This window comes from Eulemur rufifrons, chromosome 8, assembly GCF_041146395.1.
Source record: "Eulemur rufifrons isolate Redbay chromosome 8, OSU_ERuf_1, whole genome shotgun sequence".
Classification (NCBI taxonomy): Eukaryota; Metazoa; Chordata; class Mammalia; order Primates; family Lemuridae; genus Eulemur; species Eulemur rufifrons.
This window is the reverse complement of record NC_090990.1, coordinates 70,402,226-70,429,657: the sequence shown is the minus strand read 5'-3', so window position 1 is coordinate 70,429,657 and position 27,432 is coordinate 70,402,226. Positions and strand designations below refer to the sequence as shown.

The 27,432-nt window shown below is 37.9% G+C and overlaps 1 protein-coding gene across 1 annotated transcript; it reads right to left on the bottom strand.

The window, feature by feature from the left end:
* Window positions 1-26,557, bottom strand: LOC138390305 (guanylate-binding protein 7-like). The gene is given in 10 exon segments (XM_069479189.1): window positions 1-136; window positions 10,566-10,576; window positions 16,090-16,302; window positions 17,783-18,063; window positions 18,812-19,057; window positions 20,858-21,054; window positions 21,273-21,377; window positions 23,987-24,120; window positions 26,370-26,416; window positions 26,419-26,557. Coding segments are annotated over 10 exon segments (1,509 nt in total).
* Window positions 26,558-27,432: the final 875 nt, after the last annotated feature.

The following is a 27,432-nucleotide window of genomic DNA, read 5'->3' as shown; positions in this document are numbered from 1 at the left end:
TCATCTATCCTGGACCGGGTCTGGAGGATCTGCCGGGCTGACAGCTATGGCTGCTGGCAGGAGGCCCCGGTTCCTCCTCACGTGGGGCCTCTGCACAAGGCTGTTCATCACGTGACTTTCCCCACAGTGAGTGATCCTGGGACAAAGGAAACACACTTCGAAGGTAACAGCTGCAGATTTTTAATACTCTAAACTCAGAAGTGAATACTGTTACTCCTAGTGTATTCAAATCATTAGAAATTAGTCATTAAAACTAATCTACACTCAAGGGGAGGGAATTAAGCTTTACTTTTGCAGGGAGGAGAGTCAAAGAATTCGTGGACATGCTTTCCAGACTCCCATGGGCAACATGCTGACTGAAGAAGATAGTTTTAGATAGTTTTAACTGCTTTGTTTTTCAGTTGTCTGACTTTAAGATATAAAATACCTTATAGTAACCCCAATCCTCCCACAAAAAAATAAAGACTTAAGTAGAACTAACTATATGAAGGCAGCAAAAGAAGTAGTCATTAAATTTCCCAATATAGGTCAGGCTAAAAGGAAAAAGAAATCTTGCATCTGTGGCTAAGTTATAAAGCATTGACAATAATGAGCATATTTTTATATTAGCAGTGGAAAGGGACAACTCCAACTGATGGCTTTATCTTGTGGCTTCTTCAGATTTGTGGTTAAATTTGTGGTCAAAGTGTTTCATCACCTGCATTGTCATAAATACTTCCTTTTTGGTGACTTCTGCTTACCTTTGAGCAGTCAATCCATTCCAATCTAGATAAGCCTTTTATAGAGAAAATTTATGAATTTGAAAAAGATAAAATAAATGTTACAATTAAATGTTATTACAGATATGATATAGACATGGTATAGTTGTACCTTCTAGAGAGGTACATAATTGTCACAGAACCTTGCAAATTGTAATTTTTATTCACATTTTTATTTCTATGTGGATGCGTGGCAGGGTAGTGTCAGGCTTGTAAACATACATTACATAACATTCAATGATTGTAAGTTCTGAAATGATTCTAAAATCGTTCTGTTGTCATATCTTGTTCTCATAGGAACTGGAATTCACTAAGGGAATTGAGGATAGGAGAAAGAAGTTTATTTCAGTCTTTCTTAATATGAGCTGTTTGAATTGAGTAACACAGGAAAAGAGACCTTTTTATAGAAAAATCAACAAACAAGAAAGGTACTGCCACTGATTATCCCTGTTTCCTAATTTATTATCCCTCGCTGAGGGCAGAAAAATGCACAAGATTTGGAGTGGATGCCGCTAGTGATGAAGAAGTTAGCGATTTCTCTTCAGGCACCGGGTGGCCATAGATCGCGCAGCCTTGGAATAAGCATGCTCTGCGCCTCGCAGCGCCCTCTTGTGGCCAGAGCTCAATCTCTTCACAGTAATAGAATTCCTCCCATTTCTCACAGAGCTCTCTTCCAGTTATATCAAAAATAAGGGATTCTTTCTCACTGCTTACTTGCTACTACAACCAACTCATTAGAAGTGGGAACCTTACGTATTATGAACTACTCTGCTTCATGTGTTCACACTAGTAGAAATCAAGACATTATTGTCAGCACCGTCTGATTGGAGATTATTACTGTTGCTCTCTTTTACCTGAGTCCATACAAGAATTCAAGGCTTATTCTCTTTTCTTTTTGCATGATCATTACAAGCAGAAATTTAGGAAATCCCTAGGTATGTATGTTGACAGCATTATAACCATGTAGGAGATAACATTAATAAAATCTCAATAATTTACATGCATCATTCAATTATCATAACGAGATGTAGCAACTTACATATATCAGAAGTCAAGAATGTCATTAGAAGAACGAAGATACCTGATCGTGATTTGATATGTGATGATGAAAGAGGCACTTCCTAAGCATCAAACTTAAAAGTCTGGAATGTGCTCATTTGCTAATAGGTTTCTAAGACTATCACAGCAGGTGCTGAACACCATCATTATACTTTTGTCAACTAAAAATAATCTTTACCACCTCATACTTTCCACTGTAGCACTATAATAAACAAAACTAAATGAATGCTTTTGAACATATTCTATTTTTTAATTAAAAAATTAGAATTAATTAGAAAGACAATTCAGAAAAATGAACAAATTACAAGTGTTCAGCTCAATAAACTACCAAAAGGAAACTCATTTGTGTAATCACTACCCAGATCAAGAAACAGAATACTAGGTTCATTCTTCTCTCAATCAATATGCCCTCTCTTCTTTCCCAGAAATACACGTTATCCTGACTTCTTGCACCATTTTGGGCAGTTTTAAGTCTTTATATGAAAGGAACCACACAGTATTTGTTCTTTGGCTTTTGGCTCCTTTTGCCAAACATGATTGAGACATTTATCTATGTTGTGGTCAGCTACAGTTGCTTAATTTTAATTGCTATATAGTATTCCATTTTATGAATATACACTAATTATTCACTTAATGTTGGTAGACATTTGAATTATTTCCAGTTTCGGGCTACTAGATACAGTGACATTATGAATATTTGTGAACACGTCTTTCGGTGCACATATGCATGCATTTACGTTGCTATAAATCCAGGCGTGGATCTGCTGTGCAGAGGTGGCTTCATGGGCATGCAACCTGTGCAGGTGCACAGGTCCTTCTGCTCAGAAGGGCTCTTCACTTGACTTAAGGCTCTCCTGGCTATTGCTGTCTTGAAAATCCTTATCTTAAACTTAAGTTTTGTAACTAAAATCTGATGGCATAATGAGTAAATGCATAAGCAGAGAAGAAAGGCACAATATGCGTGTTCGCAGTTCCTGGTGGCTTCATTTGTATTAATATATAGCAAATGCCCCACAAGCACAGAATCCCTGAAGATCTACTGTTCGTGAAAGTGCAACAAGAACTCTGAGCAAGTTTGAGGTAAGCATGTTACAGCTACAGACTGAAGAAGTGGGGCACTGACAGCCTTGAGAGATCATGCTTTGATGGGAAACAGAACCTGCACCAAGTGCAGAATGAAGGCGATGCATTCTAAGAAACATGACTTCCCTTTTTTAGCCAAACACTTAATGCTGCGCATGATGACATAAAAGGAAAGGGATGGATGAAGCAAACCCTAATTTCTTTTCCCTTTAGTTCCTCCTTACTCATCAGTAAGCCAAAGGCAGAGAATGCTGATAAAATGTGCCCACATCAAGAAGTGAAATAAGAATAGGAGAGTTCATTTTGTTCACTGTTTCTGCTGTTTTGGCAGAATAAAAATACATGTGCATGTACGGACTATAAAATACAAATTGTGTAATTTTGGTGATTCTATATATAAGTTAAATTCATTTATATCTGCACTTAAAACAGGCTTTGCACAATACAAGGATCAATAGTAAAATTCATAGTATTAATTTTAAATTTCTTTACTTAAATTCACATTAATGGGTGTGGTGCGTGCTGTCTGGGGGATGGGCACACTTGTAGCTTTGGCTTGGGTGGCGCAAAGCCTATTTATGTGACCAAAGCATTTGTACCCTCATAATATTCTGAAATAACAAAAATTTCTTTACTTAGAATGACATGAATTACTAAATAAACAACATCATGAGAAGTTACTAGAGATTGTGGGGGTCAGTTTCTTTATATTTTAATACGTTTAACAGCATTTTCTCCCTGCTTTTTGAACAACCCTGTATTTTTGTTTTGCATTAGACACACAAATTCTGCAGTTGGCTCTGCTACATAGGATCATAGGGTATGTATGACCATTTTAATGGAGATTCAATCTTGACCCTCAAAATATGTTTCTATAAAGCAGAAAATTGCTTTTGGTGTGAAAGTGTCATGCTGAGTTTTTCCAAATAAGCAGAAGCCCTGCATTTTCTTTTTGTTTTTCTCAGTCATTTAAGATGAGTGTCCTGCCACATGCCCTGCATTTTAGAAAAATAAACCCAGAAACTAGCACTTAAAGAAGAATATACCCATTTGTCATTGCAAAGGAGAGTTCAAACTATTTTCTAATTCTCATTGTGACTTCTTTTTGACCCATGGGTTATTTAAAATACATGGATATTTTTCTAGTTTGTTTTCCTTGTTGATTTCTAGCTTAACTTACTGTGGCCAAAGATACACTCTACATGATCTCCCCCCCTTCACAATTTGTTGAGAATTTATTTTGAGGCTCTGCTCTCATACACATAAGAATTTAGAAATGTTTTATCTTTCTCTTGAATTAAAACATTCATCATTGTGAAATGATCCTCTTTATCTCTTTTCTCTTCTCCTGCGCTGTCTTGTTCTCCTCCTGCTTCTCCTTTCCTCCCCTCTCCTCCTCCTTCTCCTTCCACATACTATACAAACATTGCTCTAGACAAAGTAAAAGAAATTGCCTTTTTCCTTAAAAAATTAATCCAACTTCTCTGGAAGGAAATGCAACAATTTACCCAAACCAGGTCAATTTCACAGGGGGAACCCCCAGCTGATAGTGTCTATGGCTCCCCATAAGGGTCCATTCAGGCCGTAGGAACCATGGCTGGTTTGCCAGGACACACAGTCCTTTCCTTGTGGTTGATGATGTGTCTGCTCAGCACATAGTCTCTTCATTTGCCAGTACCACGGGGAAAACTGGTTTGTATGACCTGAACTAACACAACAATTTTCCTGTTAATTTGGTCTGGGATTTTTCTTCCCACAGCAGTTTCAATATTATACTGACCTTCATTCATGGCAAATGGATTCTTCCCTAGCAATGAAACGCAGAGACATGGTACTGTGATTTCACCACCAGTCAATGGACTGGCTATTTTGTCCTAGATGCTGTTATTGATGATCTGAGCATTTGCTGGGATTGTCTTTCTGAGCAGCTATTGATTTAAGGCTCTTTTCCTACCAACCATAGAAAACACGTTTATTGAGCCCTTAGCCTGTGCCAGGCATGATAGAAGTGTACTCCACAGTGGTATTTAGTTCCCAAATCTTTATGACAGTTCTGTCTAAACCTTTAAGGAAGGAGCTAAATTGATATGACACAAATGGTCATTGCTCAAGGGACGCTGAAACACCTCTGTCATTTGTATATTCTTAAACACTTGCAAAACACTTTCTAAGACTTATCTAAATCCTCAATGACTTCAGGGACAGATATTATAATTGAGATCTTACAGTAGAGAGAATTGAAGTTTAGAGATATTAAGTGATTTGCCCAAGGTCCCTTTAGTGGTGGGAGAGTAGGCCACTGGACACAGCGGAAAGGACATGGTGTCAGAGGGACTTGAATTCAAGTTCCATCATCTCTTCCATTTCCTAACTGTGTAACTTTGGACAGGTTTCTCAAATATACCTGAGCCTGTTTCCACATGTGCTTTGGCTGCGTCACAGGGTTCTTGTTGGGCTTAAATTAACTTATGACTGTGGAAGGTCTGTAACCTGAAAAGTGTTGTCTGAGTGTCATTCACTATTATTTAACCTTTGAGTAGAAGACACAGCGTTGTAGACCACATTCCACGTCAGACAGAACTGGTTCTAACTAGCGTGAGCTGCGTGAATTTGAGTGTGTCCTTTGGGCTGTCTGGGTTCTGTCTCTTCAATTGTAAGATAGGTATGATAATCTGACCTTGTGTGTTGTGAATATTAACCGATGTGACAGAAGTGAAGTGTGGAGCACAGCACCAGCCTCACAGGGGACACCTGGCACACATCAGGGTCCCTCTTCCTGGCTTCCGCCCAGGGTCTGTGTCAGGACAGCACCGTCCCCTTAGCGGAGCACTGACTGGTGTAGTCTGGAACGGGAGGGCCAGATGGACTGCGCAGGTCATTCCAGGGATGACGGATCTGACCCAGAGAGGCGAACTGCATTTCTCAGGCCACAGAGCTAACGTCCAGTAGTTTTTTTCCCCCTCAATATTACAATAATCTCAATAACAGCATTATTTTTACCTGGACTTGCCTTATAAAATAATTTTTATTAAAAGCCCATTAGTATATGTAGCTAGCATTGCTAGCAGTTGAATCAAACCTGAATTGTTCTACATCACAAACAGCTAGGTAAAGGAGTTTAAGCACAGAAAGGTTTCTTTGTGTATCTAGGGCTATTCTCTGTATTCTCTGTAACAGAACCACGGGAATTATTTGTTCTCTATGCCTGGTGTTCAAACCTGTGCTTTCTTGGAAACAAGTTACCCTCTTTCAATGTGTACAGTCTGCTAGATTTCAAATTCCCTGTAGCTCTCACTTCAGAGACTTACCTGTGTTGACTACCAGATGTAGTGGAAAGGGCCTAGCACTGAGGCCAAGAGATCCACACTCTAGTTCCACATTTGATATTAACTAGTTGCTGTACCTTGTTGGAAACATCTATTACTTCTATGACAGTTAAAGATTTTGAAGTGAGTCTGACTTATTTCTAACTATATTAGTTTCCTATTGCTGCTATCACAAATTACCACAAATTCAGTGGCTTAAAACAACACAAATCTCTTTCAGTTCTGCAGGTATGTCAGAAATCCAAAGTGGGTCTTATGGGGCTAAAATCAAGGTGTTGGTTCCTTCTGGAGACTCGAGAGAAGTATATCCATTTCTTTGCCCTTTGTAGCTTCTCGAGGCTGCCTGCACGCCTCGGCTCACGGCCCCTTCCTGGCATCACTCCCACCTCTTGCTTTCAGCATCACACCACCTACTCCTCTCTCTGACCCCTCTTACATCCTTCTTATAAATGCCCTTGTGATTACATTGGGCCCACCAGGATAATCCAGGCGATTCTCCCTGTATCAAGATCCTTGACTAGGTCATGGCTGCAAAGTTTCTTTTACCATAGAAGGAAACACTCAGAAGTTTTAGAGATGAGGACGTGGACACGTCTGGGGGCCATTGTTCAGCCAACCACAGTAACCAAAGTGGGCAATGATAGAGGACTAGGGAACTGGGTTGCAAAGAATGAACTTAGTTTTAGTATCTTTCCTTATTTCTTCAAATTATGAGTAGATAGCAGGGAATATAGTATATGAGATTCAGAGTCGTATAGACCTGGACTCAAATCCAAGCTATACCACTTACTAACTGGTTGACCTTAGGCAAATACCATGACCTCTCTAGCCTCTGCTCTCTCATCTGTAAAATGGGAATAATGATATGGGTTTTATGTGTGTGTGTGTATGTTTGTGTGTGAGGATTAAATGAGATAACATGCATTAAGCTATTTGCATGATGATTAGTACAGATCAAGGTCTCCATAAATGAGGGTATCAACACTACTAACTCCCAGGCCTTCCTTCCATTTCAATATGTAACTTCAGGCAATTCCCCTCCATGCTTTTTTTTGCTTTTAAGAAATTGAGCCTTGAGTACAGAGAGTTAAGTTCATTGTATCCCTCAGTATTAGTCTGTGCAAGGTATCAGTTTTAACTTTAATATTTTTTATGTCTTTCCCTCCAATTCTCATTCCCATTTCTTCCCCTGCCTTCTCAATAAATCTTCTCTAAGGTACTTGCTATGTGTCTTTAGATATATACATATTATTTTTAAATATACAGTATTATTTTATACATGTATGTGTTTTTAATTAAATGGGGTATATTTTACTACAGAACATGTATGTTTCTTACCGTTTTCACTCGTTGTGTTGTTCAAGATTTGTCCATCACAGCATGTTAGCTATCCACACTGTAGTGTTGGGCATCTAGGCTGCTCCAATCCCCCCACCACAGACACATGTCCATTTATATGTCCCTGTATAGAACTTTGCAAGAATGTCTCTGGAACATACATCCAACAGCTAGAAGCAGGGTTATGGGATGAGTATTGCCAGACTGCTCTCTAGAAAGACTATACCATTTCTTCTTCCATCAGAAGAACAAATGTTCTTGTTCACTATCTTTTTGCTGACAGTGTTTTCTGACTCTGATTTTATATATTTATTAGTCTTCAGGTTTCCCCATTCTATAGATACAAATAATCTATATAGTTTATATGGATGTAAATCTTTTGCTCATTTCTTTATCAGCTTAACTAGCTTTTTTTTGTTATTGTTTGTTAACAATCTAGATATTAATTCTTTGTTGGGTTAAGACATTTAAAATTTCTTGTCCAAATCTGTCACCCTTCTGTTAACTTTATCTATGTTATATAGTCCAGATATACCTAGATATAGATATCAAGTCAATTATAGATGCTGTAACTAGCTTTGCCAAATCATCTGTATTTCATGGTTTGGGGGTCCCTTGATGAAAAGAAATTCAACAATTTTCTCCCTATTGTTTGTGATTTTTTGAAGTCTTATTAGAAATATCTCTCCCACCTCAAGATAATAAAGATACTTTCCTATGGTCTTATTCGATCCTTCTGAAAAGTAATCAGTTGCAGAAGAGGCTCATTCCAGCTAAATTGGTAAATTCAGAAGAAGCATCACTTGGCTAGTATAGCAGTTCAACTGTAAGGAATATGATAGTTTTTATAGTTGAATTTTACTAAAAATGATGCAACTTAAGCTTTGGAAAAAAGCTTAGGTCATCAATTACTCAGCACCTAGTTTCTGCCAAGCACAGGCTGGACGTTCCAAAGCCATGTTGGAATTGGAAAGAGCCAATGGGAAAAATGAAGTGAGGTCAGGCTGAGTTCAGCTCCAGATTTGGGGCATGATTTCAAAACTGCTGCCCAGGCTGCCCACAGAGTAAATGAGGCACAATGATGAACAAAACTGTATATATGTATGTGTAATGGGGAAGTAATCAGCCATTTTAGAAACGTTTTGACTGTGACAAGAATGCATTTCTCAATCATGGATCAAGAGGACAATGATCAAAAGAATGCAGGGAATGAATGTAAAATTCACTGAAGAAATTGAAATATTAAAGAAAAATCAAACAGAATTTCCGGAAATGAAAATTTATTCAAGAATTACAAAACACAGTGGAAAGTCTTAAGAATGGGTTAGGTCAAGCAGAAAAAAGAATCTCACAGTTTGAAGGCAACAGCTTTCAATTAAACAAGTCAGTTGCAGAGATAGAACAGAGAAATAAAAGTGCAAAGACTATAAGAAATATGGGATTATGTGAAGAGGCGTAACATAGGAATCATAGACATCCCTGAGGGTGAAGAAGAAAATACACAAGGGTTGAATAATCTATTTTAGAGAATAATGAAGGAAAATTTCCCTGGTCTTGCCAGAAAGCTAGATACCCAGGTATAAGAAGCTCAAAGGACTCCTGGGAGATTCATCGCAAAGAGGAAAACACCACGACACACAGTCATCAGACAGCCCAAAATAAACACGAAGGAGCTTTATGAATCTGGCTGCACCTGAGTTAGGTGCATAAATATTCAGAATTGTTATGTCTTCTTATTGAATTTTTTCTTTTACCATTATATAATGACCATCTTTGTCTTTCATTACTTTTGTTGATTTGAAGACTAAGTTATGTGAAATGAGAACTGCTACACCAGCTTTCTTTTGGTTTCCATTTGCATGGAATATTGCTTTCCTTCCCTTCACCTTGAATCCTTGTGGGTTCCATGTGTTTCCTGAAGACAGCAGATACTCGACTTGTGTATATTTATCCATTCACCAGCCTAAGTCTCTTTAGTGGGCAGTTCAAGCCATTCACATTTATTGAAAGAATTGATAAGTGGGGTGGATTTCTGTTCATCCTGTTGAGTTGAACCTTGTTGCTTTGTTTTCTCTCTTAAGCCACTGTGGTATCTGGCCTTTGACCTTTAGCTTTTGGATGATATTACACTGGTGAGTGTTTATTGTGCTGATTTGTGTGGAACACTGTTCTGAGTACTTCCTACAGAGAAGGTCTTGTCTTGATGAATTCCCTCAGTCTTTGCTTGTCTGAGAAAGTCTTTGTTTCTCCTTCATATGTAAACAAAATGATAAAGAGCAGCACCATAATAGCTGGGGATGTAAAAGGTCAACATCCCTCTGAGAGACCAGGACAGATCTTTCAAACACAAAATAATGAAACAATGGATTTAAATAGTACTCTAGAATAAATGGGCCTGACAGATATTTACAGAACATTCTACCCCCAAACCACTGAATATACATTTTTCTCATAAGCTCATGGGACATTTTCTAAGATTGACCATATCCTAGGTTACAAAATATGTCTCAACAAATTAAAAAACATAGAAATTATACCATGCTTTTTCTCAGACCACTGTGAAATAAAATTAAAAATCAACTCCAATAGAATCACTCATCCCTACACAAAGCCATGGCAACCAAACAACCTTCTCCTGAATGTTTATTGTGTCAAGGAGGAAATTAAGAGGGAAATCAAAAGATTCTTTGAACTAAATGATAAACTGGACAAAAGTTATCAAAATCTGTGGGACACAGCTAAAACAGTCCTGAGAGGAAAATTTGTAGCCATAAATTTCTATATCCAAAAGACAGAAAGATCACAAACAAACATCACAAACAATCTAATGAATTGTCTCAAAGAACTGGAAAAGGACGAGCAAACAAATCTCAAACCCAGCAGAAGAAAAGAAATGACAAAGATCAGAGCAGAACTAAATGAAATTGATAATAAAAAAAACTATACAGAAGATTAATAAAACCAAGTTGGTTCTTTGAAAAGATAAACAAAATTGACACACCTCTCACTAGCCTGAAACAAAAGAACAAATTGAGAGGCATCAATTTACCAGACTTCAAGCTATACTACCAGACTATAGTAACCAAAACAGTATGGTACTGGCACAAGAACAGAGACATAGACTAATGGAACAGAACTGAGAACCCAGATATAAAACCGTCCTCATATAGCCATCTAATCTTTGACAAAGCAGACAAAAACATACACTGGGGGAAAGATCCTTATTCAATAAATGGTGCTGGGAAAATTGGATAGCCACATGTAGACAGGATTCACACCTTTCACCTCTCACAAAAATCAACTCACAATGGATAACAGACTTAAACCTAAGGCATGAAACTATAAGAATTCTAGAAGAAAATGTTAGAAAAACTCTTATGGACATTGGCCTAGGGAAAGAATTTATGAAGAAGAGCCCAAAGGCAATCACAGCAACAGCAAAAATAAATAAATGGGACCTGATCAAATTAAAAAGCTTCTGCACAGCCAAGGAAACTATCATGAGAGCAAACAGACAACCTACAGAATGGGAGAAAATATTCACATGCTACACATCTAATAAAAGGCTGGTAACTAGAATCTATATAGAACTCATGAAAATCAACAGGAAAAAATCAAACAACCCTATCAAAAAGTAGGCAAAAGATATGAACAGAAAATTTTCAAAAGAAGATAGACTAATGGCCAACAAACTTATGAAAAAATGCTCAACATCTCTAATCATCAGAGAAATGCAAATCAAAACTACAATGAGATATCACTTATCTCCAGTGAGAATGGCCTTTATCAAAAAGTCCCAAAACGGGATGGACACGCTTGAAGCTCTGACCCCAGGGGATGGGGAGCAAGGGCAATATACATAACCTAAAATTTTGTACCCCCATAATATGCTGAAATAAAAAAAAAGTCCCAAAACAATAAGTGTTGGCGTGGATGTGGAGAGATAGGAACCCTTATACACTGCTGGTGGGACTGCAAACCGGTACAACCTCCATGAAAAGAAATATAGAGATACCTCAAAGAGCTACAAGTAGAACTACAATTTGGTCCAGCAATCCCATTACTGTGCACGTACTCAAAGGAACAAAAGACATTCTATAAAAAAGACATCTGCACTAGAATGTTCATAGCAGCACAATTCACAATTGCAAAGATGTAGAAACAACCCATGTACTCATCAATACATGAGTGGATTAATAAAATGTAGTATATGTATTCCATGGAGTTCTACTCAGCCACAAAAAACAACAGTGATCTAGCACCTCTTGTTTTATCCTGGATGGAGGTGGAGCCCATTCTTCTAAGTGAAGTATCACAAGAATGGAAAAACAAGCAACACATGTACTCACCATCCAATTGATATTAACTGATCAACACTTAAGTGCACATATAGTAATAACATTCATCAGGTGTCGGATAGATGGGAGGGGGGTTGAGGGGATGGGTATACACACATGTAATGGGTGCAGTGCGCACATCATGTCGGGGGTGGACGTGCTTAAAGCTCCGACTCGGGTGGGGCAAAGGCAATATGCATAATGTAAACATTTGTACACCAGTAATATGCTGAAATAAAAAAATAAAAAATAAATATAAAAATGATAAGCATCTGTACCCCACTGGGTTATTGAGTAATCATTCTCATGCAATTCCCCCTTGCTTAAATATGTTAAATAAATCTATATGCCTCTTCTCCTATTAAAAAAAAATAAAGAATTTACATTGTAGCCAATGCTTACATTAAGCTACATATAGAAGCAACGTTATTGCATATCATCTGATTTACTTATATATATATGGATTTCTACTTAATTATAATTTAAATTTATTGTATAAGTTATCTTCATTATAATTTAAATATATAACTTATTTATTAATATGTTAGTAAATATTTATTTTATAATTTATATTTAGTTAATACTTATAAATGTACAATATTTATAAATAATATGTAAATATTATTTGTAATATTTATAATACAGAAATAGCAAAGAGCTAATAAATAATAAATATATAACAATTTATATCTGTTTTATCATAATAGATTTATTTATATATTAAATAGTATGATTCAAATATAACTTCAATAATAATAATTTTATATATATACTTCATATTTTATTATAATTCATAAGTTATGAATTTAGGTAAGTTCTACATTACCATCAATAAATTTCTATAGCTTCCATATTGATATCAATAAATCACTTTTCCTAGGAAAATGCAATCATTTATATATTACTGAATCAATTATGATTTTGAGTCACCACATGATGGCAGTGGTTGCAAGCTTTCATCTCTTAGGTAAATCCTTGTGCTGCATCCATGAGATCTGTGTTGTTCTTAATCTGTACTTTGGACAGACCACGTCTAGCAAATGCAGACAGAACTATCCCTGCAATGTCTATATTTATAATCTTCACCCCACTCAGTTCCTGTTTTGATTAATAAAGATGGGTTTGAGGCTAGTTTTAATGATTTAAAAATTCATGGTCCAAAACCGTAATTACTTTTACACAAACCTATTCCTTTCATCAAAGCAGCTTTCTCTGCAGCTCTAAAGGGCCTCTGCTCAGGGACAGGGAGACTATCAGGGTGGGGCAGGAATGGGAAGGGATTTTTATGGCTCAGTTAGTTTTCTTAAAAATAACCAGAACCAAGTTAGGCTGCAGCTGAGCTTGAGGTGGGATACAGGTCAGATGAAATCCCAGTGTTATCAGGGGAGGCATGTCCCCAAATGCTACTACTGAGCTTGTGTTGAATTAGGCACCAGTAGACATGGGGCTAAACTGAGGATTTGAAATGCACTAGGATTGCCTTTCTCTTTGTTAACGTTCTCTTTGTTGATTAGGGACAAAATTAAATGACTGTTGTCCTTGATGGAGGCTGCTCTGTCCTGCTCCTATTGCAGCTAAGAGATGCAAAGGGCTACCAGTGGGTTCCTTTCATGAGAAGGAAAGTATGGTAAATGAGATGCAGGGTAAACATCCCACTGACACTGTAAAAGACAAAGATAGAACAAATATACCCAGATTGAAAGATGAAAATTCATGAAAGAAGCATACTTTTTAATCATACATTTGAACTTTGTTTCAGAGTGGCATTCTTCCTTTAGCAACAGTCCAGGTGCACTGATTTCCTAGTGCCCACTCACTCCCTATCCCTACCAAGTAGAATGTGGTCTCACATCACTTTGCTAAAGGGCTTCCTCTTTAATTCTCCTATAGTGCCTCAGTAAGGGGAACATCGACCAATAGCTGTTAAAAATAAGAAACAAATTCAGTAATGTTGCAGGATACAAAATCAACATGCAAAAAGTAATTGCATTTCTATACACTGACAACAAACTATCCAAAAAGAAATCACAAAAAAAAAAAATCACCTTTCCAATAGAATTAAAAATAAATAAATAAAGTCTGCAGGGATAAATTTAACCAAGGAGTTGAAAGATTTGTATACTCAAAACAATAAAAAGATGATAGAAATTGAAAAGAGATAAGACAAATGGAGATATATCCCACATACATAGTTGGAGGAATTAATAATGTTATTATAAAATGTCCATATTACCCCAAATGAACTATACATTGAATGCAATCATTATCAAAATTCAATGGCTTTTCTTTGCACAAATGACAAAACAATCCTAAAATTTGTATAGAATCAACAAGACCTTAAATAGCCAAGGCACTTCAAGTTGGAGGCATCACACTACATGGTTTCAAAATCTACTGCAAAGATAGGGTAATCAAGTACCCTGATACTGCCATAAAAACAGACACATAGACTAATGGAACAAAATAAAGAGTCAGGAAATAAATCAACTTATATACAGTCAAATAGTTTTCACCATGGTGCCAAGAATAAAAAACGGGGAGAGGATAATATCTTGATTAGATGTTATACTGAGAAAATGGAATCTCCAGAAGAATGAATTGGACCCTTATCCCATACGCAAATATCAAATAAAAATGGATTAACTATTTAAACATAAGACCACAAACCATAAAAATCCTAGAATAAAACACAGGGGAAAAGCTCATGAACAGTGGATTTTACAATGACTTTTTGGAGTAGACATCAAAAGCACAGACAACAAGTGCAAAAATAAAGAAGTGAAATAACAGCAAACTAAAGAGTTTCTGCAAAGGACAGGAAGTAATCATCAAAATAAGAAGGTAACACACAGAAAAGGAAAAAGTATTTTCAAATTATATACTAATAAGATGTTACTATTCAAAATATATGAAGAACTCACATAACTCAATAGCAAAAATCCCAAATAACCCAATTTAAAAAATGGACAAGGAACCTTGGTAGACATTTCTCAAAACAATACATATAAATGGCCAACAGATATGTGAAAACATGTTCAAGATAAGAATCTTCAAAGAAATGCAAATGAAAATCATACTGAGCTATCACTGCACACATTCTATGGAATGACTATTATAAAGAAGTCAAAAGTAGGCTGAGCACAGTGGCTGAGGTGGAAGAATCACTTGAGGCCAGGCGTTTGAGACCAACCTGGGCAATGTAGGGAGACCACATTCTACAAAAAATAATAATAAAAAAAATTATCTGTGAATGATTGTGCACACCTGTAGTCCCATCTATTGGGGAAGCTGAGCCAGGAGGATTGCTTGTACAAAGTTACACTGAGCTATGACTGTGCCACTGCACCACAGCCTGGGAGACAGAGCATAACGCTGTCTCTACAAAAAAAAAAAAAAAAAAAAAGGCAAAGAAACAATGCCAAAAGATACCAAGTGTGGGCAAGATTGTGGAGAAAAGGAAACCCTTGGACAATGTTGGTAGGAATGTAACTTTGGTATAGTCATCATAAAACACAATACATTGTTTCCTCAAAGGGGAAAATTCTGAGTGCCTAATGGCTGCCAAGTACATAGATCAGCCCTTCAGTTCTACCACTTGCTGGCTATGTCATCTTAGGCAACTTATTAGCTTCTCCATGCATTACATTTCTCAAACTGCATAATGTGGAGGACAGTAGTACCTAATTTACATTCTTCTGAGAATTAAATTAGTAATCCAACAAAATAACCTAAAACTGTATTGGGTATAGCAAGTGAATGCTCAGTGTGTGTGAACCATTCTGCTCAACATCATCATTACGACAGGACATACCAGTATGACAGCCGTAATCACTCCGTATCTACTCGGCTATTAATTTGTCCATATCAGCTAATATTATAAGCTTCTTGAATACAAAGTTGTTTCTTTCATGATGTATCCTTTGTGCTTAGCACAAAACCTATCCCATAGTTTCATAAATAAATGGTTTGCTTCACTTGGATTCCCTATTCTAAACGCTCCTTAAGAAGAAATATTTCTGGTGTATGAGTAGCTAAGTCATTGTGGATTTAAAAACTAAAATTATGAACATATCTCCATGCTCTGTTTTCTCTCCTCAAGTGGTGCTGTGGTCTTAGATTTTCAGAAGAAGCAACAAAGACCCTCTGACTATACTCTGTGGGTCATCCTCCTCTCCCCTTATTCCTCACCTTGACTCCTTTCCTAGGCACTAGCTCATACTCCCATTTAACTTTTCTCCTTGCGTCTAAGTAGAGCTTGTGCCCTCCAGGAATGCGGAAAGTTCCTCTCAAAATACTTTCCATCAGGGGCTGTGAAAGACGCTTAAGCTCAGCCTTGCAATATTTCTTAGATGCCTCTTCATTCTGCTGCAAGAAATCTTTCATCTTTTCCTCCATTTTTATCTAACAGGGAAATGTAGGGAAATATAATAGAATGAAGTTGTTAGAAGGGAAGGTCCAAATGTGACATGCCTGGTAGAAGCAGTCTCATGGCCTCAGAGTGGCCTAAGGCATGGGAAGGACAAGAATCAGGAGACATTTTTAGTCCTACTTCCAACCAATTTTCTTTGTGACCCTTGAAAAGTCCCTTAATACCCTCAGGGCCAGGCTCATCATCTGTACAATGATGCAGCTGTGCAACATGACCTCCATCTTTCCTTTGGTAGTGCTATGGTTAACCATGAATGCCCAGTGGAAAATTGAATTGTGGCAGTGGTATAATAGTATTCTTAGAACACATGGGTTGTCTATGTATACCTAGAAAAGTAATTTTCCCAGTAATGGCTTGTGTGTGCTCTGAACAGAGGTGGTAACTCTTGGAATGCTTCCAAAAAGGATTTGAACATGTGAAGATATAGGAATTTAATTTTTTTTTTTGCTTGCATTTATAAATTGTGATGTAGCTGGTTTTCCTCAATATGTACTAATAGATTTTTGTCACTTGTGGATTGGCAAAAGATAGACTGAAAGAGGGACATCTACTGAAAGTGACTATAGCAAGCAGATGTAAGATGTTCCCCAAGAGTTCTCCCCTTTGTTTCTACACTCTCTGTGGTCCCTGGATCATATTCCAGTATTATATGACACAAATTGACGTCTAGAAAGGGAGATTCTTCAAGTGGGCATTACCAAGTTACACGAGTTCTTTAATGTCAGAAATGTTTCTGTTCCTGAAGACAGAAGAGATAGTCAGAGGCACTAGAAAGAAGAGACGCATTTGAGGTATCATTGCTCACTTAAAGACCGAGAGGGGTAACCCAGACCATCCAGGGGAGAACTGAGCTCAGTAGACATCTTGTTTTCAGCTTATCATACACTGAGCAGAGATCTCAGCCACCCTGAAATGGACTTCTGACCTACAGAACAGTGAGCTTATGTAAGTGTATATTTTTATGTTTCTTCAGTCTCAAAGTCAGGCAAATGCTTCTTTATTTTATTCTATTTATCTTTCTAAATGTGACAATTAAAAATTATATACATATATAATTATAAATGGATACAATTATATATACATATATATAACATATACATTATGATGTTTTGAACTATGCAATACGCAGTAACTACATCAAGCTAATTAACATGCATTACCTAATATTTTGTGGTGAGAATGCTTAAATACTTCTGTCATTAACTATAGTTACCATGTCATATAAATGTATTTTTTAATCTGCTAAAGCATTGTAATGTGTACAATAGAAAATTAATAAATTTCCTATCTTTTAGAACAATAGAGAACTATAGCCCATTAGGGTCCTGTTGCTTGCAGGAATCGAAGCTCCTTCAACCGTGAGAAGGCAAAGAGCCATGACATTGAAAGGGTGGACTCTAAGTATCATTGTCAGAGAGCAGGAATCAAGAGGAAAAAATACAAAGACATTACTGCAAGATTCTTCTGGAACTCCCGCTCATCATCCTTGAAGGAGCGCTCCATGAAGACCGCGATGGCGTCCCTCTCACAGGCCGCGTGCACGTCCAGCAGCTCCTGCAGCGTGTCCGTGGGGAGCCGCACTCGCTGCGCCATCTGCTGGCCGTAGTGGTCGGCCGCGCTCTGCACAGCTGCTGAGTTCTCCAGCTGGGCCAGAGCAGTCACCGCGTTCTCCACACAAGGCACTGCTCCACTGTTGATGGCATCCACGTAGGTCACCGCCAGGGTCCCCAGCCCTGAATGAGTTATGAAATTTGGGGAGTAAATGGAAAGTTTTCACTCATTGTTTTACAAGTATTGTACATCAGCATTCTAAAAAAATCACAAGATTTCTATTTCACTTGAAATTTCCCTCCTTCTCCTCCCTCTTTTGCTTCTACTATTACTACAACTACTACTCTTGTTTATGAATCCACCTTTTTAGAGTAACATCACTGTTGTTTCTATTCCCTTTCTCTTATCGTTTTCCAACTCATCACATTACAAAATGAATTGCCAATCACTAGCAATATACATGAGTTTCCTAAAAAAACACTTTCCCATTTCAATAAAATTTAAAAGGTATGTATTAGACAGGCAAAGTCAATTATGTCATTTGGGGGTCCTAGTTCTGAATGTAAATGCAGGTCTCTTTGTAAAAAACAAATCATCGAGAATTTCAAGACAGTGACAGAGCATGAAACTAACTGAATGGCTCTTCTCAGCACAGGTCACATGAAGCCAGCTCTATACATAAGATGATATGGAATTTTGTATCTCAGAATCTCAAGGGACTTACAAGGACTCATGGCTTATTTATTGTCTGTTATATATGAATTCATAACATATCTTGAATACTCTTACTCAAAAACATATCTATCCAATATCCCATGGGAATTCAAGTCACAACACAGTTGTTTATCTCCTTCACAGTTGTTTGTGCTTGTAAGTTTTCTTGAGATAGAGCAGGCCTCAATTAATAGTCACACAGGGAAAGAGACTCACGCTTTCCAGTGACAATGATTCCCTCTCTTAACCTCTTGGTCTTTGTGTAGGTGAAGATATATGAACAGAAATTTTTTGATTGCTCCTGGAAACTACAATGTTGCTGGTCTTCTGGCACTTCCTCTACATGTTGTAAGAGTTTTTTGTCACTTGTTGGCCAATCAAAGATAAAGCACTTCCGTTTTGAGAAGAAATGCCTGATACACTCTCTAGGCATGTTGGAATTTTGGATTTGGGGATTCTCACCTGCAGAAGTAGAAATAGAGAAAATACTGAGGAACAACTTTCTGACAAAGCTGCGGATTTTCATTTTCAGTGTTCCTTCCATCACTACAGTCTTCTGTGTCTCTCTGTGAATCCCTTTTATCCAACCATGCAGTCAACCTAATGCTAACCTGCCTGAGACAAGGGAAATCCATTTCTGCACAGAGTCAAGGAGGGGCTTCTGGAAAGGAAGGGAAGGCATCCACCCCAAGTGAAGAAATTATAGGTGATTTCCTCAGCCCTTCTATGATATCTAGGAGATTGACTATATATTATGTGTTTGTTGAATTATTAATTAAATAAAATATGGTAAGAAGTCCTTTTTATGTTTTAAATTATGTATATTTACAGTGTATAATATAATATTTTGATACATGTATGCATAGAGAAATTATTACTACAAGTAAATAAAACATATATTCATAACGTTCCATAGTTACATTGTTTCCCTTTATTTGTGATAAGGGTACCTGCCATGTATTTTCTTTGCAAATTTCTAATATATAATACAACACAATATTACCAACTACATTTCTTATACAATATATTAGATCTCTAGAATTATTCATGCTACAAAACTGCAAGTTTGTACACTTTGACCTAAATCTCCGAATTTCTTCTCTCACCCTGTCCCTGGTAGCCACCATTCTACTCTGTTTCTATGTATTCTTTTAGATTCCATATAAAAGTGAAGTCATTTTTCTTTTGTTGTCTGGCTTGTTTCACATAGCATAATGTATTTTTTTAATTGTTACTACTTCCATGTCAGAAAAGAAATGTGTACTCAAAAAATAAAATCTGCTAGAAACCTGGATGTGATGCTATTGGGGAAGATGTCAGAAATGACAGAAAATAGCCAGGTGAGTACAGAAAAAACTTTTATCAGTCAGAATAAAAAGAAAGATTACACAGTGTGAATGTGTTTAGGAACTCTTTTAGCAAAGTCCTCTGAAGACTATGGTTACCTAAATGAAACTAGGAGACCTCAGCTTTCTCTTACCAGGTTATACTGGACTTGACGGTGTCTTGCAGAGGGATTCTGCGACATACACCAGTTGTTCAAAAGATGTGTGTGAAAGACTGAATAAACGATTGAATGAACAAAAATAAATACTTTTCTAGCTTTCCTCAGGTAATCACTCTCCTATATATGATCTAGGTAATAAATTTATAATATTGAAACAATGACACATTGTGTATGGATGCAGAATTCAGAGGTTGATGTTACAAGGAAAGAATAATGAAGCAGTTTTTAGTAGCATTACTGGAAGGAAATGTCAATGTTATTTCTGGTCCACTTACTCTATAAAATCCTGTCTTGGAAGGATGTAACTATACAGGTATTAGTAAAATATAGGATGTGAAATATGTTTTAGAAATTAGATCAATTACTTTCTATGTGATTATTTGTATATCACCTTCCTATCTATTGAGTTATGTTTCTTGAAAACAGCAGGGTCAATGACTGAGTCTCAGACATATGTGGGCCTTAGGAAGTGATAGCATTGACTGTAGTGACAAATATTTTTTCATGGCACCAATTGGTCAAAAGTCATTTGGTACAATACTGGGCCCTAAACTTCGTCAGTAAGCTTAAACTCCTGCCACTGGAGATGTTCAAGTGATAGTAACCACAAAAAGCATGGCCACCTGTCACCAATAACCATTATCCTAAGCCTCAATCCAGTCTCACAAACATTTCTGTTCAAGTGCTAAGTGACAGGGTTAAACTGATCCCACTCTGCTCCTGAACCTTCCCCTACCAAGGCCATGTTCTGATACCTGGAACCAGCTTCAAGGCATTCTCCAGGTACTCATCTTCTGTGATTGGGTGTCCATCTAATTCCGGCTCCAGGGTGAAATCCCGTACAATCTGAACAAAGTCTGGGCAGAAACTTACAAACTCAGTGGAGTTCTCTACTTCATCAGGTCCTGGGCAGGATTTGGCTCTGATTAGCTCTCTTAGCTCGGTCATGTAGCTGGTATCTTAGCTAAGGAAGGAGCAGCACCCTAAACCACCATATCCAGATCTCACCTAGAAACAGGTTTCATGAAAATTCCTTTTGTCCATTGCCCTCTACCCCATCTAGCATCATAATACATGACAACTGAGCCACACACACACACAAAGAAACAGTCTCAATAGCCATTAATCTAGTCTCAATAAAACATGGCAGTTTTGTTCCTGGAAGGACACTGAAGCTGCTCCAGGGCCTGGTGGTTGATGGTGTTCATGCTGTTGTAGACAAAGGTGCTGCTCAGAAGCACAGCCAGGGCAAAGATCCACAAGTCAATCTTAAGGCTACCCTAGAGTTAAAGAAAAATAGAAGTGGAGGCCACTGTTTAAATACACCCTAACGCCATCTGCTCATATCCATGTACCTAAAACTTAAGTCATACTGGTTTTCCTGAAATTAGGAAATAAATGTAACCTTTACATGCTTGTTAGCTTGATTCAGAGAAATGAAACCAATCAGGTCTAAACAAACAAAACAGAAGCTTCAACAGCTCTACTCGCCCTAAGAAGAAACGTTTTCATGTATAATAGCCAATCTCAAAAAGTCTGAATACTTCTTCCCCTATGTTTTATAAACTGTGCTGTAATTGCTATAAAGAGAGCTTCTTACTGCTTGGATTGAAGTCTCCTGGATCATACATTGCCTGTATTTTTTTGAATGACAATAAGCTTTAAAATTTTTCCTAAGCTGATCTGATTTTATTTTATTTTATTTTATTTTATTTTATTTTTTTGAGACAGAGTCTCGCTCTGTTGCCCAGGGCTAGAGTGCCGTGGCGTCAGCCTAGCTCACAGCAACCTCAAACTCCTGGGCTCAAACAATCCTTCTGCCTCAGCCTCCTGAGTGGCTGGGACTACAGGCACATATGTCACCATGCCTGGCTAATTTTTTCTACATATTTTTAGCTGTCCATATAATTTCTTCCTATTTTTAGTAGAGATGGGGTTTCACTCTTGCTCACGCTGGTCTGATTTTATTTTTGACACTAGAAAGCACATTATAGTGAGAACTTAAGAGTCTACTCCTCAATCATTCATTTGATTGTTCATGCACTATTTTAGCTGTAGTATGTATAGCTGAACACTAGGTCAAGTGATATAGATCTGGAAGATAATGTTAAATTCAAACCATTTTCTTGCCGTTTACATTGACCACTTTCATCACTTTATTTCTTTTAGGTATAAAAAGAGATAATGGACACCTTCAATGTGTAAAATGTTTAATACAATGCCTAGAACATAGTAGGTGTTCAGTAATCAGTGAGCAATAATCCTTTGCAAATTGTCTCAGTCATGGGCTATATTAGGGATGCAAATGTTATTCAACTGAATTCACTTCAGCTATGTACAATATGCAGACCCTGCATTCGGTTTTTCCATGCAAACTTCCACAGAACAGTCCTTAACCTCAAAAAGATGACTTTCTGGAGTGACAGAAAAACATGTCACCACAGGAAAAAACCAAGAGGCTAATCTTTGCCAGGAATGGAGCCAGAGGTATAATGTAAAAAAAACAAAACAAACAATAATCAGAACAAAAATGGAGGATGGGGAGAGAAGGCAAATAAATAGGAACCTGTGCCCTGTGAGTTCAAAGCGAGAAGCAACAGTGTCTAACAGGGTATGATGGCAATAGGGAATGATGGCTGGGGTTTTAAAGAGTGGGTAAAATGAGGATTGTGTGGATGAAGGGATCAAGAAGGCAGAAGGCCCAACAGAACCTAAGTCAGAACTATTAGGGTGTGCTCCTGGGAAGGTACTATAGAGTTATTTTGTTTGACTGAGGGAGCATTAGGTGTGTGTAGAAGAAGACAAGGCTGGAAATGAGATCCAGGGAAAGACATGAAGGGCCCTGAAATAGAATTAAATACTAACCCCAAGCACACCACATGTTCCACGGCAGCCAGTAGTTCTGCCTCTGTCAGGCACCCGTAAATTTTGTATTTCTCTCCCTTGAACGTATGTAATTTTGAAAAAAGAAGGTTTATGTAAAAATGTATCTCAAATCATTATATTATCTTGGATTTACACTGAAATGTTCATTGAGAACTTTAAAATGGTATCTTTGAATTTACCATTACTAAATGAGACCCCACACCCACTCAACTTTTTGCAATATGAAAGCCGAAAACCTACTGACGCTACTTTCAATTTATATTCAGACTAATATAAACAAGGTGAAAATTTATGGCACCTTGTACTATACAGAAAAATTTCCCAGAAATATCCAATTTACAATGTTTTTGGTAGGTCTAGCTCACGGTTTTAAGAAAGCGATAAATTCGTCTCCAAACCCAATAACTTGGACTAAAACATTTATGAATGTTCCTGGTGTACCTGGAGCTTTTCTATAGATTTTTAAACAGATTACTTCACTGAAACCCCAGTTTCATGATTTCTACCTCCAACCCAATGAACTTCACACACTTGACTAGTAGCACCCATTCAATCCCACAGGTTACAGCTCCTTCTAGAAAGCTTTCTCTAACTTGGACAATTGGGTTAGGCTCCCTCTGCGTGCATTTTGGCACTCCACACGATCACTTTGCTATCTTCCCAACTCTTCTCTGAGAATTTATTTACCTTGTTCAGATTTTAGTGCATAGGCCTGAAATTCAGGGCTCTGTATTTAGCATAGAGCCCCAGAATTCAGCTGTTCTGTAAGGATTAATTAAATTGTACCATTCATCCAAGTATTAAAAATCAGAAACAGATTTATCCCTGATATATATATTATTTGACCTTACCAAGGAAGTAAGTTCTAGAATAGAGAATTTAGATTCATTTCCAATAACTAGATTTGCAATTAGCAGGGAAAGGCCACAGAGGATGACGTTATAAATAACACCATGAGTAGAGAATCAAGAGTACAGAAGATTTTTCAGTGACTGTGCCTCATCTTTCCCACATCACCCAGACCCTCGGTGTCCAGAAGGACCAGGGTGTGGTTCTGCTTGCAGGGGTGGGGCACACACCACATCCAGATGCCCTTGGTTTCAGACCCCCCCAGTGGAGCCCAGACGGAAGCCTGTATGGGAAGGGAAGAGAGAACATACAGTGACAGCAGATTCCATGCAGCCTAGGGGTTACATCAGTTAAATCTGTAAAAATCAAAGTGCCTGGCAGGGGAAACTGTTGCTTCCATTTCAGCAAGAAAAATCAATTTTATATATTTTTGTGTGTGTGTATATACACACACACATACATATGTATATGAATATATAAAAGACTTTCTGAAGCAGTGCTTGTGTCCCTATTCACCACATATTTTTATAAGCTCAGATAGATTACATTACAGAATTACTATAAACTCTATGAACCTGGTGCTGTGGACTGAACGTTGGTCCCCCGACCAACTCTTATGTTGGAAGCTTACCCCGGGGTGATGGTTTTAAGAGCTGCGGCCTATGGGAAGTGACAGGATTGTGAAGGGGCTTGCCTCAAGAATGAATTTAGTCCCCTTAAAAAAGGGCTAAACGGAGCCTCATTGTCCCTTGTCTCCCCTCTGCCATTTGAGGACAACAAGAAAGAGCCCTCTATGAGGAACATGCTTGCTAGACACTGAATCTTCTGGTTCTTTGATATTGGACTTTCCAACCTCCAAATCTGTGAGAAAAAATTTTATTATTTGTACATTACCCTGTCTATAGTATTTTATAATAGCAGCAGGAAGTGAAAAAGGGTTCTATATATTGTTCTGTGGCCTCAAGAGTAAAGAAAAGAATGCATTCATACTAAAATTAGAAAGCGGGCTGAGCCTAGAGTTCTATGTGTTTGGTTCATCTTCATGCACCATGAAGATTCCTTCTCCATTTCTGACTGCCACGTTGAGAGAAGGACGTCTAAGTGGAGGAGAATCTGACATGGAAAGGACAGTGTCAAGCAGTCCCACTAGTCCAGTCTGCTAAAACAGGTTTCCAGGAGTGGAGAAATGAGAATTGAACCTTAAAATGTAGTTGAGGAATCTGTGACATGAGTCCCTGAATATCTGGCCAACCAGACCAGATTTATTAGACAAGAGAAGTTACTTAAGTGTTTCAGGTGGATAACAAAAATCAGGAAAAATTTAAGAAAATCAGTGGGGCATTACAATAAGGAGTAAGTAGGAAGTCATACCTGGATTAGTTAAAAAGATTTGTCAAGTTTTAAAGGTGGTATGTGTGAAAGTTGTCAGTATAAAAATGAAGTCAATGATCTGACGCCAAACCCTCATAAAATGGAGACAGGAGAACATGAAGGAAGAGCGGCGACCAGGGACATTGCCAAACCACAGCCTTGCATCTATAGCACAGCCAAATTAGTGAGGACGTCTTCCCAGTAATAGCCAGTCCTAACTGCAACCCTACAAGTGGTCTAACTTGCAATCAGGGTCCCTGCACTCAGCGTCTCTTCTATGAAGACTCTTCTCTAGCAACAGCCGATACACAGGACACTACCTGCAATTAGCTCCTGTAAACAAATGATCTTTTATTTCAAATCAACCTGCATGTACTTCTCCCTTTTGGCTTTCAAACTTTCTCATGCCCTGAACTCGCCCAGATAAGTTTTGACCGGCCAACGCATGCATATCTCGAATGTGTCAATCTCCTCCTCATTCCTGAACAACCCATTTCTTTGCAGAGCCACTGTCAATTGTTATTCTAGATTGACAGAAGAACTCAAGCTATCATACGTAGTCCAATCACTCCTTTTTTGGACGAGGAAGCTGAATCCCAGAAATGATAAGTGGTTGGCATAGTTAGACAGACGGTCAGACTGCACTTTAACACAGGCCTCCTGACTCATAGCCTGGTGCTCTGTAAGCCACACCGACCCCCTGGCACTAGGCAACATTCTCATGTAAAAGAGATAAAGGAAATTAAAAACACTATTGATCTTAACTTAAACAAAAGTAGTAGAGAAATCAGAATATCGAATAGAGATTGAAACATGTATTCTACCTTAAAGTTCATGGAAGCTTACTGGTAACCACATGAACATTTTAGTAAATGTTTTCTAATTTGTTATGTAAGTTAATTCTGTATTATTACCTTATTCTGTCCAGTGAGGTATATTTACACTTTAAATGTGAAAATAAAGGCAAGGTGGAAAGATATAGTGAGTTGACTCTAACCATCCAGAGTGGCTGTATGGAGCTCATCGGTGCATTGAAAGTGATTTTCAATATTCGCCCCTAACTCCTAACTCCCTGACTTTACTCCTCACATCTCCATCCTGGGCACTGACCATGCACATGGGCAGAAGGCACTGATGCAAACTCTGCTGGTGCCACTCAACCTTGCTCTTCCCAGCCAGCTTGTTCATCAGGTAGGACTTGCCCGATGGTGGAGGCCCACAGTAGCCACCACCACCATAGGCTGTGTAACAGCAGACTGAGTCTTCAAGGTTTCTGGATTAACCCTCAGTTTCTCTTTATTGTTCTAGATGAGGCACACTGGGCCTGGCATATGGATCTTTGAGGCCATGTCCAGAGTGTTCCCTTGTCTGCAAGGAAAAAGATGAAATGGAAGCTGTCTTTCTGGTCAGTTAGCTGAGCTGAATTTTACAGTATGGACTAAATTTCTATTTCCTATCCTTGAACTTTGTTCCTTATAAACTCGAAGAAGCCCTCTGTCCCTTCTACGCTATCCTACAGCTTGGTACACTGGCTCTCTCTATAAAATTAACTTTACTTTGAAATAGACTTACAGAAAAGATGCAGAATGGCTATGCAAACTTCCAATATACCATTTCCTCACATTCCCCTAGTATAAATATCATACCTCCTCGTAGAACAATTACTGAAACCAGGATTTTAAGATTGATACAATACTTTTAACTAGTGTTTATATCTTATTCCCATTTCATCAGTTTCTCTCTAATGTTATTTTTCTGCTCTGCAATCCAATCCAGGATCCTTCATTGCATTCAGATACCATGTTTCTTTAGTCTCCTGGGTTCTTTGATAGCTCCTTATTCTTTCCTTGTTTTTGATGACCTTGACATTTTAGAAGAGTACTGGCCTGTGATTTTGCAGATTGTCCTTCAATTTGGGTTTTTCTGAGGTTTCTTCAATATTAGACTGAGGCTATGCATTTTTGGCAAGAATGTCACAGAAGTGGGGGTCTGCTAATCTCAGTATATCCGATTAAGGGATTTACCATGTTCACATGACTTATTCTGACACTATGACCTTAACATTGATCGCTTGGTTAACCTGCTCTCTGCCAGATTTCTCCACCCAAAAGGGCTACGTATCATTTTGTAACTAGAAAGTACCATCTGGAGAGCAACTTTGGAGAATATGCAATTATAATGTCACCATACTTGGGTATTCTTTTTCAGCCACTACTTTTAGCAT